The sequence below is a fragment of the Strongylocentrotus purpuratus genome, unplaced genomic scaffold (genome assembly GCF_000002235.5).
Source record: "Strongylocentrotus purpuratus isolate Spur 01 unplaced genomic scaffold, Spur_5.0 spur5_scaffold_1, whole genome shotgun sequence".
NCBI classification, from domain to species: domain Eukaryota; kingdom Metazoa; phylum Echinodermata; class Echinoidea; order Camarodonta; family Strongylocentrotidae; genus Strongylocentrotus; species Strongylocentrotus purpuratus.
In genome coordinates this window covers 30,565,683-30,580,461 of record NW_022145594.1, presented here as the reverse complement: position 1 = coordinate 30,580,461, position 14,779 = coordinate 30,565,683, and the positions used below count along the sequence as shown (strand labels likewise).

Here is a 14,779-nt window from a genome sequence, read left to right as displayed (position 1 = left end):
AGGGGTGTATTTGACTTTTCACCCGGAGATTTCTTTAAAAAGGGGGTGTTTTTCTTTTTTTCTCTAATCTCTTTTGACTCCTGAGAAATAATTCCGAATTTAGGTGGTACATTGAGCATTTTTCCTGATTTAGGGGGGTCTCCAAGGCAGGAAAAGCCCGCGAAAGGGGAGTTCGGAAATGTTGGCAGTCCTCAGATAGGGGGTGCTTTCAAAAAGAGGGAACGAGCATATGCGTACCCTAAATAACACTGAGTGGGGGGGCCGGGGGGAGGGGCATCTTCGCACATTTAATTTACAATACAATTCCCAATCTACAACAATTACATAATGAAGATAGAAAAACTAGGGGAAAATGCACATAAAAACCGGCAGTCAGGTGTGAAGAAAATGATTAAGATTGTGACCAGTGACCACAACACGCAGGTACTAGTAGTTGTTTGCAACAATCCTGTCTTTGTTCTCATACAGCTATTCAACTCATTTCTACACTACAACCGCATATTGGCATAGGCCATAAAATGGGGATTCCCCATGAGGTAATTATAAGAGCGCGCGCGCTCGCGCGATATATGTGGCCGTGGCCGTGGCCATCATAGACAAGTGAAGTAGTGGCATTACGTGCGCAACGATCCCAATATCGCAGCCATTGCGTAGTATTTTCAGCTAATTTCTCACTATTGACGTAGAACCTTGATTTTCATCATCCAAGCTACATGCCCAGGCTGTAGACAGAAATGACACTTTCGTGAAATAGGAAAACCACCATTCCGCATTCGCTCTAGATCTGATCCGATCAGCACAGGAGCGCTGCATTGCATCACACGTACTATTTGTTTCCTTCTTCCCACCACCCCATAAACGCTACACATACTTGTGCATGCGGACGAACGAGTGGTTTCCAAAATCGATGTAGCTGTATCCACAGAAAATTACCACCTGGTAAGTAGGGGGATATCTTTCTTAAAACTGTACATGTATTTAATGTTATCTTTAATTACCAGAGAATCTGCAAGAAGGCTCTTGACTTGAGTGTATATGGGCTTCCAATTCCATGCAACTCCAGTAATATTCCTCCTCCTCATATCTTGTTATAACTTAGTAACTTGGTGTCTTTGCTTTGCCTTGTATAGACAGAAATAACCGTCTGATATGGGTCATTTCTTTAATAAAACTGACATTTGTTGACATTCCCCATATACAGACGGTACGCCAGAGATCTCGTACGGGCGTGGGGGTAATCTATAGCCAATTCTGGACATCTTTTTGTAATGTTGGCTCACAACATTTTCTCCCCCAATTTTCTTTATTTAGATCTAAGTTTCTGATCTATGAAGCAGATAGACAAATACTATGTATTTGTATATTCCTATCTGGAGTAATTACATTTTAATTTACTATTTTAAAATGAGAAATTTACGGACTTACTCTATATGAGTTATCCCATTATCATCTCAGAACAATGAAACAGTACGTTCATGCACTCTAACTAGTAATGACATGACCCAGCGGCCGATATATTTCTGGGTCAACCTACCAAAACATAGCCAATGTCCAATCAGAGCACTCGTTTTGTGGGAGTTCGTTGGTCAAGCCGGGCTGACTCGTACATATGTACGGTAGCTATTGGACGTTCGAAAAGAAAAAATGAATATTCATCAACTAAAACCAAGATGGCTGACAACGGAGTTATTTGACTACGAGACTTTCTCGGATTAATCATTAATTTAGGATCTAAATGAGCAAGCTATAGATCGTAATTCAAATAAGCTATATAGACCAATGTGTTATTTTTAATTTTTTAATATAGATCTAGACTCTAATTATTGCAATATTGCAGCATTTATGAGGATGTAAAGAGTGAAAATCTTGTTGCATATCTCATTCATCTCGGTCCGGCCGAACCAAACCAATTGTTCCGTACAGTCCCCATAGGACGAACTTCAGTCTCTATAATCGAAGGTCTAGTGGAGCCAGACGTAGTCTCAGTGGAACAACCGACGATATAGAGAGACTGAAGCTTTTGGTCTATGCCTTGTATTGCTTTTCTGGTGTGAGTGGAACCAGATGTAGTCTTGGTGAAAAAAGCCGCTGATTCAAAACCTTTTTTTGTCTTTGGCTGATCATCAACGAAACGGAGTTAAGTCTTTTGTCAATTCTGTTTGTTGCTTCGGCAGGCAGCCAGCAAGCCAGTGAAAGGGAATTTGTTTAATACAAATTTTATGGAAATGCAAGCATTTAAACAAACAGATCTTTGGGGGAGGGGGCATGTGGTGATGACCAAAAAATTAAAACCAAAAACTGGTGTTGGGGATGATGTTGATGATGACAATGAAAATGAAAATAAAAATACGCTGATGTAAATAACTCTGACACCAAAAAATTATATAAGTATACAGGAGTTTTAAAATATAGTGATGGATATTTTATAGGAAATTGAAAATAATAATGAATATTAATTCAGCACTGGGAAAAGATCAAACAATGTACTCTGAAAGAAATGCTTTCTTCGTATTGAATTTAAGGTTCTACATGATTTTATTGAGACTGGGAGATGCATCCCATAAGTGATTTTTTTGGTCCATGATTTACACTACTGGAAAGAAAAAAACATACAAAAACCGTTGAAGCGTCCTCGAATTCGCACATATTTATACAATTTGTATGCATGAAATCTAGGTCTTGAATGCGAAGTGTGAGAAAACACCCCCAAACTTACAATCCCCTAATTCTGTGGAGAAAGGGTGTACTGACATGAAACTTCAGAAAAAGCTAGATTAAATTATGTTGATATGCACCATGAAAAAAAAAGGTCAGATTAGGGTTCTAAAAATGTCTAATGACAAGGAATTATAAGGAAGAAATTTCGGTAACTGATGTTTGCTTCGTCGGTGCCCTGAGTAGAGCATGTGTATCATTAGAACCAATGAAGTGAGGAGGTCACATGAGTAGAAGGCGTTATCTTGTTTAGCTTACCGAAGTGTGCCTTTAACACTGCAAAATATCAGTTAACATCAGTTTAAAAAAAACATTCTCCAGAGTAGGATTTCTTTTTTTTGATTATTTTTTTGTGTCGAAATACCGGAATGTGAGAAAAATTGATGATTTTTGGTTATAGTGTAAATGCACTGAGCTAATGTTTAGGTTTCTACCAAGTACTATAGTCTTATTCAACCCTCGTTTCCATTGATCTCTGCTAGAGCGAGTACTGAGAACAAGTCCAAGCTATCAATTATAGTGTAAATGCACTGAGCTAATGTTTAGGTTTCTACTAAGTACTATATACTAGTCTTATTCAACCCTCGTCTCCATTGATCTCAGCGAGAGCGAGTACTGAGAACAAGCTCAAGCTATTAATTACAGTGTAAATGCACTGAGCTAATGTTTAGGTTTCTACTAAGTACTATATACTAGTCTTATTTAACCCTCGACCCCATTGATCTCAGCAAGAGTGAGTACTGAGGACAAGTCCAAGCTATCAATTATAGTGTAAATGCACTGAGCTAATGTTTAGGTTTCTACTAAGTACTATAGTCTTATTCAACCCTCGTCTCCATTGATCTCTGCTAGAGCGAGTACTGAGAACAAGTCCAAGCTATCAATTATAGTGTAAATGCACTGAGCTAATGTTTAGGTTTCTACTAAGTACTATATACTAGTCTTATTCAACCCTCGTCTCCATTGATCTCAGCGAGAGCGAGTACTGAGAACAAGCTCAAGCTATTAATTACAGTGTAAATGCACTGAGCTAATGTTTAGGTTTCTACTAAGTACTATATACTAGTCTTATTCAACCCTCGTCTCCATTGATCTCAGCGAGAGCGAGTACTGAGAACAAGTCCAAGCTATCAATTATAGTGTAAATGCACTGAGCTAATGTTTAGGTTTCTACTAAGTACTATAGTCTTATTCAACCCTCGTCCCCATTGATCTCAGCGAGAGTGAGTACTGAGAACAAGCCCAAGCTATTAATTACAGTGTAAATGCACTGAGCTAATGTTTAGGTTTCTACTAAGTACTATAGTCTTATTCAACCCTCGTCTCCATTGATCTCCGTGAGAGCGAGTACTGAGAACAAGTCCAAGCTATCAATTACAGTGTAAATGCACAGAGCTAATGTTTAGGTTTCTACTAAGTACTATACTAGTCTTATTTAACCCTCGTCTCCATTGATCTCTGCGAGAGTGAGTACTGAGAACAAGTCCAAGCTATCAATTTTCATGTGTCAAGTCAACTTGCTTTGCAACAAATTGGTTTAGGCCTACTTCAATATCGTACCTTATAATTGAAAGGGTTTGAGATAATTGAAGAAAAAAATTGATTTTTTATCATAAACAGCATGTGTAACAGTGATAACAAAAATTTAACAAAAAAAGTTAAATCAGCGTGAACTTAGTACATAAAAAGCATTCGCTGATGCCAGCACGTACACAAAAGAAATGCACTCATGCAAAGCCAGAGAGATCAATGAGAATCCCTATACGGGGTACTCCAAATGAGTAATAGAAATACCCACAGAAAGGAGGGAAACAATTCAATGGGAATCCCTATAGGGGGTACTCCAAATGAGTAATAGAGATACCCCCAGAAAGGAGGGAAACAATTCGTCATTAGGGACTTTTAGATTTGCATGTTGACATAGTGGACTGCTACGTGTGACGTCCTTTTAAGGCACTGGCGGTATAAAAGGATGTCACAAGTAGCAGTCCACTATGTCAATGTGCAAATCTAAAAGTCCCTATTGGCTGGAGAAGCAGGACACCTTTGCACCACATAATTCCTATTTGTTTACAACATATAAAATTCCAATTTACAACATAATGAAGAATATAATAACTATTGGAAAAATTGCAGATAAAAAACTGGCAGTCAGATTTGACGAAATTGATTAAGATTGTGACCAATAACCACAATAGCAGATACTCGATTACAACTGTGGCTGCAGCGAGGTCGATATCAAATAAACAAGTCTAAACAAAGGCTTCTACGGGAATCTGTAGTTTTAATGCGGTGGTCACAACTCGCCGTACTTGCAAGTGCGTGCTGTCTACGTGCAAAAATGTGGACAAACTTTGTGTATCCGTACGTGGTGAGACCGCCTCAGAATGGATTCGGGAGCACACAGACACACTGTAGCACTTTAAGTGCATGAGGAACTTTCGCTGCGTTCGGGCTGCGGTCAGGCTACCGATTCACCCCCAGTGCGTGTGACGTGCGTTGCCGGTACTCCCTCCCTGCCTTTGCCACTCCCTCCCTATGTTTTCAGAAAAACGTGACAGCTGTGGCCTCCCCAGAAACCGTACGGACTAAAAACACGCACGGTGGGTTGTGACCAACGCTTTAATGATTTGAGTAACCATTTCATTTTGTTTCATTCCGTTTCATTCCGTTTCATTCCGTGAAAACTGTGGATAAATCACAGATAAAGAATCATAAATACAAGTACATCATAGCATCGTCAATATAGCAATAACACAGTATCTTTGAGAAACTCATCTTCATAACCTGTTAACATAATCCCAGTCACTATTCTAGTCCATCTGCATTATGGCTTTACATAAAGACAAACTCACAATACAAGTGTCTTAACTAGACTTCACTATAGCTTGTTTAAACAATGAACCAGACAATACTAAATTCCAAATCTCTACTTAGTGCTTCAGCACTCTCACAATATATCTTCAAATTATTAGCAGTATCTTTACTGTTATCCTTGTTCTTAATATAAAATCAAATGTACATAATAACAGCATAGGCTTGCATGTATTACATTACATACAAACATCAACATCTCTCAGTATGAAGTTGAAAACACACACACTAATTTACACTTTATGTTTCGACAATTCATAGAAATACATTAAATATAGAACAAAACTAACCTCTTTGCCTGACTTAAAGATAAACTCCAGTACTGGTAAAAAAAAAAAATTAATTCTCACAGAATCAAACGAAACTTACACTGAATGTTCAAGATTACAAATAAATGACATGTGCCAAACAATTTTGGAAGAAAATGTATACTGGCTGAGTAATGAGCATAGAAAGACAAGGAAACCAAGGTAGTACCATCCCCGACACCATGTGTTTTGTCCCATATATAGCTTTCTATGTGAGTGTTTGTTACTTTACCAAGACTCGGTCAAATTTATTATGATTTGATGACTCCAGAACCTTGCAGTGCACACCAATACTTACATGCTACATGATCAACTGTTTCTGATCCTTTCACACCTTTTCTTTCACAATGCAATCGCATTACCGGTACTAAAGTTTATCTTTAATGACAATATTATGACTTCAATCTCCTTGATGCGCTGGCAAAAAGGGGATTCTTGAACCTCAGCACAACCATGTTCATGTAGCCTTCTGAGTGTTTGATATCAAGTGAATAGCAATAGATGGTGCTATACTAGGCACCTTGTCTGAGGAAGTGCTATTACAAATATATATGTATTCATGTCATGCATTGTATTTACAATTGCACTGTCACACCAACAACAAACATGTCTTTGTTCTCATTCAGCTATTCAATTCATTTCTACGCTAGCCTACAAATGCATAATTCGCATACCCGGAATGCCATTAAATTTGAGGGGATTCCCTATGAGGTAATTTTAAGATGATACATATATAGGACATGGCAATGGTCGGCCATCATACACTATGTTATAGACAAATAAAGTAGTGGCATTAAACAATCCCAATGTCGCAGTCATTGAGTCGTATTTTCAGCTAATTTTCATGATAATAATAATAATAATAGCTAGTTCTTATATAGCGCTTTTCAGGACCAAAGGCCCTCTCAAAGCGCTTTACAGATATATATATTATTACCCCGGTCATCGTATTCAGGCTTACCCGCACACAATGTATGCATGCACATTCTCCACTCCCTGGGGAGCATTCCAGCCAGGCGTCATTTTTACAAGCACAATGCTAATCTAAGCACATTAGCTTTCGCATCCTACCGGGTACTCATTTAACACCTGGGTGGAGAGTGGCAGATGTAGATCAATGTCTTGCCAAAGGACACTAGTGCCGCGGTGGGACTTGAACCGCAGACCCTGTGATCCACAGTCCGGTGACTTATCCACTCGTCCACAAGCTGCCTAGGTTGTACACAGAAACTACACTTTCGTGAAATAGGAAACCATCATTCGCTCCAATCCGATCCGCGCAGTAGCACTTCATAAGTTTATTGCATCACACGATTTGTTTCCTTCTTCCCAACATCCCATAGTATAGACGATATACACACAAGCTTGTGGGCGTTTGGAGATATTATGCTGATGTGACCTAGCTATGACACGTTGACGTCATACGACTCCAGTGGCTAATTACGAACTTGCTTTAATATTAAAGGCATCGTTTAACAATGTTAAATCTGAGATACATGTACATTGTGTTAAAAAAATTGCGCATCAAAATGATCACGAAGTGCCTCTAAAAAGTAAATATCTTTGAGTGACCAGGTTTACCATACCGACTCATTTTCCCCAATGGACTGTAGTGTTATGAAAACCGTTAGGAAAACGCCAAATTAAATTTTGATTTCCACTCATAAATATCTTGATAATCAGACAGGCGATCGGCTTGTAAAAGTCATGGTGTTACTGACTGACCTAAAGGTTTATGATTATCAATGCAGCATGAGCTAAATCCAGGATTTCGTTTCAGAATCTGAGACAAAGTTACCCAATCCCTTTAAGATTATAGAGATTTTGATTTATTTTATATCTATTTATAAGCACTTCCATCAAATTGAAGTATTGTCTTCTTTATGATACATATATAAACCTCGTAACTTTACCGTAAGTATACGGTCACCCAGGGGTCATTTTGTGAGTGTTTGCAGTACCATGCACCCCACGGCTGCCACGCCTAGCATATTGGCAAAACGGCACTCAAGTCGCTTGCCACTGCACTACGGAAGTAATTTCAGCAGCATTCGGATATGTCAGGCCAGGCCCACCCCTGCAAGTCAAGGACACACCGTACTGTATTGGCACTATTATAGTATGGTATATTAGTGTCAGATTTGTGTCATGTTTGTGTAAATATTGTTTGATTATGTTTGAACCGTAAACATGACATGTTACATTGTAACTCAGATTCTATAATTTCCACTGAGGTATGGCACGACAAGCACCAAAATGCACGATTATTATATGTAAATAAATGCATCAGATTGCACAATTTGAAGTTAAAAAATGCAAAAGCTCCCACACTTTCCTTTTTGTTTCAACTTTCACTATTCTCCTTGATTTTTCTGCTTACTGTAAGAGTAGGGTGTAAATACAAAGAAATACTAATAGTGTATAATGGGAGTTAACATAGAGACCGTAGTGATATCAGATGCTATGAATTGTAAAAATTTACATATTTCAACAATGAAAAAAAAAACATTGCACTACATCACGGAGGGGTGGGGGAGGGGTAGGGGGATGCTCCACAAGAATTCCTTTGTATTTACACCCTACCATATACACAATGAAAATAATCTCAATATGATATTTGATTACCGGTAGCTTTATTTCATAAATCCTTTAAATGTGTATTTTGTCTCTCTGCAGCACAAATGGAGACACCCATCCCGCCCCCCCCCTTCCCTTCCTGAATATAAGCTAGATCTTCACATGTCATCCCCTTTTATCTTTGAATAAAATTCAGTATTAAATTGCAAAAGAGTCAAGTCAGGAGGCAAATATTTGGATAAGGGGCGAAAAAGTGTAAACAGTGAACCATTTTATGTACATTGTACATACACGTACATGTATGTCACTATTCACTAATATGAGTAATTTACTCATTGTAAATAGTCATTTATTGTTTTACTTTTGACACTAAATTTACTTATAACTATCTTTTAATTTTATATTATATCGCTGTAGAACATGTATTTTAACTCATGTCATGTTTATATTAATGATCTTTTGTTTCAATGTTTTTAATGGTGGTGAATAAATAAATTCAATTCAATTTAATTCACTTCAATTTGTATAATTAACTGCATCAATCCCCCTTTTTGTCAATTACAGGATGTCTTGCTGGGGTTATCATTCATGTACCTTTCCAGCGGACTGAGTTTCTGTCGAATGAGAAGGACGTCTAGCACCATGGATGGATTCTGCCTTCTCTATCTGCTCATGATTCTCCTGATGAGATCTGGTGATGTTGAAACCAACCCTGGACCAGACAGGTCAGTCTATATGTATTTGAAGCTTATTTCCAGTTCTTTACAGTAATGAGCAGTAGGGATATGAGTATTTTTCTTACTATTAAAGCATAACACCACATACATGCATGCCAGTTTTTCTTCCATGTTCAACTGCACTGCTCAATGAGGTATAAGTCTTGTGTGTGTATATGCTTCAATATACCTTTGCATGAATCTCATCAGTACATGTAGCTTCATGGAATCAGATAGGTATGCGCATGGAGCTGCAGGTACTGCAGTGCTCATCTCTAGGAGCTAGTGTACATATTTGTAGGCTGGAGCTCGCTTATTCTTCCACGTAGTTAGTTGTACAGCCTGTTTTGCCCAAAAGCTCATCAAGAACTGAACTAAACTTACAAAGTATGAAGAAAGGTGCTTTAATGAATTATACAGTAGAAGTTACAACACAATAAGAGACACTTATGTCCCCTCTAAAGTGTTGGGAGCCCCAAGAATTTGATGGCAAAATTTCACTTAAATTGTATCATAATGTGAAAAGTGATTTCATTTTAAACACATTTCTGCAGGATTTTAAAAACAAATGTGTTGATGTCAAATATTGATGAAAGAATACAAAATATAGGTTTTTTGCGTACAACAGAAAACAGAAATTATTTTTTCTTTTTATCAATATTTATCTTTAAACACATTTTTTTGGGGAAAATCTTTACAATTTAGGTGAAATTTTGCCTCCAAATAATGGCGAATTTGGGGCTCCCAACACTTGAGAAGGGCTTTAAGAGAAACTTAAAGAGATGCTTGATAAACTCATGTTTTTAATTACAGGATTGTCAGTGAAAAGGAATTCTTAAAGCTGTCAAAGCAAATTAAACCTAGCTACTACAAAGAGGTGGGCATTAACCTGGACATCTCCATTGCAGAGCTTGGTCAAATCGAGAAAGAGAGCCAAAATACCAGTGATGCATTGATGACAGTCTTCACGAGATGGAGAGACAAACAGCCTCCAGGCACAGACATCAGGGCTCTTCTAGCAGAGGAATTAGAAAGAAGTGACTTAGGGTCCCTCTCTGGCGAACTACTTGCTGGCAGTCTAGTCCTGAAGCGGACAGGTGAGAAAAAGAAGGCAATCGTGTCGGCTGCCCGCAAGAAGGCCTTTACTGCCATTTATAATGTATTGCTCTTGCAGGCAGCCCCAGAACACTGATTTGACACTTTCTTGTTTGGTACAAATAGGGTTATTTTATAACAGGACATCCCAGTAGACGAAAAGCCCACAAGACTGATACTGCCGGTCTGTTTAACCCTCAAAATAGTTGTCAGAACACCCATGAGACTGACATGTCAGTCCATGGGTAGTTGGTCTCATGGACCTTCTAACAACTTTTCAGATGGTTCGCTAGACAGATATTGTCGGTCTTGTGGGCTGTCGGTCTCATGGGCTGTGGCCATTAATACATGGTTACAGACCCACTCACTATGTGTTATGTAAGGGAGATGATGACACGTTTTACATGAAGCTGTACAAGGATTATCATTCAAATTTCTTTGCATTTCAAGCCCAGCCACTTTCAGACTATTTTTTTCAAGTCATGCTCATCTTTTGACACCAAGTTTATGAAAATTACAGAGTCGTTTTATCTATAAAAAAGATGTCAGCCCCAAAATGGAGAATTTCTGATTTTTGTGTACAAAACAAAAGGAAATCTACATTTCTCTCAGTTCTTTCTATTTTGAGTGGAATTGTTCTTTGAGCTATAAAATATAAACTTTATATGGTTCATCATTATTGTCCATACTGTTAGCGATGGAAATTATTGATATTGACATGTTTTACATACGGATACATTAATAGACAAATTCTATTGAGATAAATAAAAAAGAAAACAAACAGACATGTCATGCATCAACAATAGTATACATGTATGATGTGCAGAAATTATACTGCAAAGACAATAAATTATTATCTGTTCTCATTGAATCTTGAAAAGTTGACAACAATAAATACATCAGAAATAGAATATTTCATGAATATCCTAAACAAAAACAATTTGATATGCAGATGAAATTAACACACTTATATTATTAAATTTAAAGGTGCACCTGATACAATGCCAGGATCACAGACCCGACCACTTTCCACTGAACAGATCAAGAGATGTGCAGATGATCTCAAATTCATGTACCGGACAACTCTCTGTAAGATCAGAGATGATCCTCTCGACCCTGATTCCATTGTACCATTCACAGACATGTACACAAACCTTGTCCTGGAAGAGGAATATCGAAAAAAACGCAAGCGACCACTTGAGTACAGTGATCTCTTTAAACTCAAAGTCAATGGAGAGTTCCCCAAGCGGATCATGGTTCAGGGAGAGGCTGGGGCTGGAAAGACAACATTCTGTGCTAAGATTGCCTGGGACTGGATAAATGACAGTCCTGCTGTCCCAAAGTTTGTGTGGGTACTTGTTGTCCCTTTTCGTGAAGCCAAACAATACACGATCGGTGAGATTGCCAAGTCATATCTCTCCAAAGACAACCCAGCAACAGCCTGCCAGATCACTGAGTACATTCGTTCAAATCCAACTCATGTATTCATTGCATTTGATGGATTAGATGAGTTTAAAGGCAAGGTTGTACAGGAAGGGGAAGCTGGTTCAAAGTCAGAATGTCACCAGCCAAAGTCTGCTGATCAAACCAAGGCAAGATCAGAATCAAAGATGAACAAAAAAAAGCGGCAGAAGTTAACGCAGCCAGAGTCATCAAGTGCCACTTTGCAGCCAATAGTCACCAGTGCAGTGGCAAGTGGAAGTTCTTCAGAGAGAGGTGACATTGCACTTACAGACATTCTGCGTTCGGATGAACTTGCCACTTGCCCGGTGTTGGTGACAAGTCGCCCATGGAGGGTCACAGAGACGAGAGATAATGATATTCTGAGGAAGCTGTACACTTTCATTCATGTGGAAGGTTTTAGCAAGAATAGTGTGGAGGTTTACATTCACAAGTACTTTTCAGAAGATGTGGCCAAAGCAGATCAGCTTATCCAATTAACCAAGGACAATGACATCATATCTAAGAATATGGCCCCGTATCCTATCTACATAGCTATGCTCTGTCTTATGTGGAGAGAACTTGGTGACGAAAAACAAGAAAAGTTGAAGTCATTACAAACTTTTTCTCAAATATTTGATGAAATGTTTGAATTCTTGAAGGTGCATTATGCTCAGAAAGAGATCACAGATCTAGACAGCCAAGATTTCCAAGCCTTTCGCTGTCAAATTGAGAAGCTCATGGAACCAGTTGCCAAAGTTGCTTTCACCGGGCTACAAGAAAACACCCTTAGTTTCCAAGAAGGTGATTTTGAACAGTGCTCAGACTCCATTGAAACAGCTTGCAGAGTGGGGGTGTTGTCTAAGGAGAACAAATTGTTGTCTATACATGATAAGAGCAGTCCGTTCCTGCAGTCTACTTTCTTCTTTCCACACAAACTATTTCAGGAGTACATGGCTGGGGTCCATCTTGCTTCCCTGTATGAATTAGATCCCAATGAATTCAACAGGCTGATTGAGCAAGTAGTACTGCCTAGGAAGGAAGAGTTTAGGTATCTCCTGTACTTCACTGTATCACGGGACAAAACTGTTGCACACCATGTCATGAAATGCATGGTACAGGGTAACACCACAAACTCACAGGAGATGAATTTCTTGGTTGATGTATCCTTTGAGAGTCAGGACCTAGATACTGCAGCCTTGTTGAGGGGTGGAATGTCATCTCTGGTCATACACCCATCCATGAAAGCACACACCGTAGCAGGTTATGTATTCACTGGACTAGGTGTACATAAAGATGTGGTAAGTTTGATATCTTACGTACATTAATAAGTATTACAATTTAAAGGGGATGTCCACCCTGATATTAAGTAGGTTTGAATAGAAGCAGAAAATGAGAAAAACATTATTAAACTGACTTAAAATTCAAAAGTTTCCTATTTTAAATTGAATATTGCTCAATAATTTGTTTCTCTCCTTTTCCTGATTTTATTAAAACCAACTTAATATCAGGGTGGACTTCCCCTTCAATTGCAAACCCAATGGGCATCTACAGACATGCATTTTTTTAGGAATGGGTATTTAATATTTATTTATTCATTTATTTGTTCATGGTATGAATCAAAAAATGATTAGCAGCCAATGGCTGAATTGTTCACATTTTACAAGCATGTTTTAAAAATACATAAAAATACAATACTAAAAGTGGTAAGAATATCCAAAAGCCAGATGATACTCATGGTATATAGAACACTGTAGATTAAATAATTTCAGAAAAACAAAAACAATACAAGTATAAGTCATGAAACATAATTCATGGAGAGAAGTAAATTGCACTTTTGATCAATAAATTATGTCCATCATTCCCACATTCTATCCGTCCTCTTCTGCCCCCTCTCTTTCCCCTTCTCTCTCTCACTCTCTCCCTCTCTCTCAGGCTCTCTCTCTCTCTCTTGCGTGTGGGTTGTCGGCAGATATATCAATAATTTGGTTACAGATATTTGCTTTAATTCATAGTTCAAAGTATTTATGATAAGTTCAAAAGAGAATATAAATCTAATCAATGGTATGAGTATTAAAAAAAGTTTAAGAAATATTGCATAATCACAATTTACAAACCATCAAATTGGTCAATAAATTGTATCGAATTCTTTTGCAGGGCTTGAATAGCATGTAAAATTGTACACATGGTATTATAATCTAATTAACACTAAATAATTTACAACAATGACAAGATAAACCCATTAAACCGAGGATAAAGGGATTTTGCGGGTACTTTTACCTATTAAAGCATAATGCACAACAGATTTATTTATGGATCCCCCTCCCCCTTTACTTTAAATTTAAATTCAAGAGCCTGATGAGGTAGAGGAGGAGCACTTCTTTTGAAGCGCTCCGTTTTAAGACTTCAGACTAGGTTTGGCCATTTCGCAATGATCGACAATGTAAAGTTGATTGCAATGGAGGAAGCCCATGGTGAAAGTTTGATGATGGGCTGGTCAATCTTTTGAACAGACTCAATGCTAGTTTCTCTCGTCATTCATTGAGAGTGGGCAGTTCCAATTCTTTTAGAGCATGTTGGTAAGTACAGTAGTGCAGTCCAAGCACACGGCAGCATGCTCATTTTTTGGATTCTTTCAATCTGATTACTTTGGTTTTCAGTTAGCCCAGAGGGCCAAGCAGGGGCACAGTATTCTACCATGGGCCGAACGTAAGAAAAGTAGACAAATTTGATCATTTGCTGGAAGTTTGAATCTGTTTAATATTCTGAGCATGTATAGTTTTGTGCTTGCTCGCTTGACAATATTATTCACATGATATGAACATTTCAGATCATGTTTAACCAGTACTCCAGGGGGGTGTTTCATAAAGCTGTTCATAAAGTTACGCATGACTTAACAAATGACTTATATATGAAAAGCCAAATGGGATGCTCAATCATTTTTAACTGCATCAACTTAAGTTGAACTGTGCAGATGTAGATTAATTATAGTAACGCTGCCTTGCGTCCTTCCGTGCGTCCGTCCGTGCGTCCGTAACAAATTTGGTTTCTGAT

At 38.2% G+C, this 14,779-nt stretch overlaps 1 protein-coding gene across 4 annotated transcripts in view; it reads left to right on the top strand.

Annotated features, from left to right (window-relative positions):
* The first annotated feature begins 466 nt into the window (after positions 1-466).
* The window catches only part of LOC105440494, a 29,814-nt gene continuing 15,501 nt past the window's right edge, over positions 467-14,779 (top strand). For 2 of the 4 annotated variants that reach the window (XM_030978024.1, XM_030978026.1), the window contains exons 1-4: positions 469-939; positions 9,039-9,199; positions 10,004-10,287; positions 11,273-13,026. In XM_030978024.1, the coding sequence (XP_030833884.1) occupies positions 9,063-9,199; positions 10,004-10,287; positions 11,273-13,026 (2,175 nt within the window). In that variant the 5' untranslated portion in view covers positions 469-939; positions 9,039-9,062. Of the gene's footprint in view, positions 940-9,038; positions 9,200-10,003; positions 10,288-11,272; positions 13,027-14,779 lie in introns of all 4 variants that reach the window. The other 2 variants (XM_030978025.1, XM_030978023.1) reach the window with 2 other exon arrangements.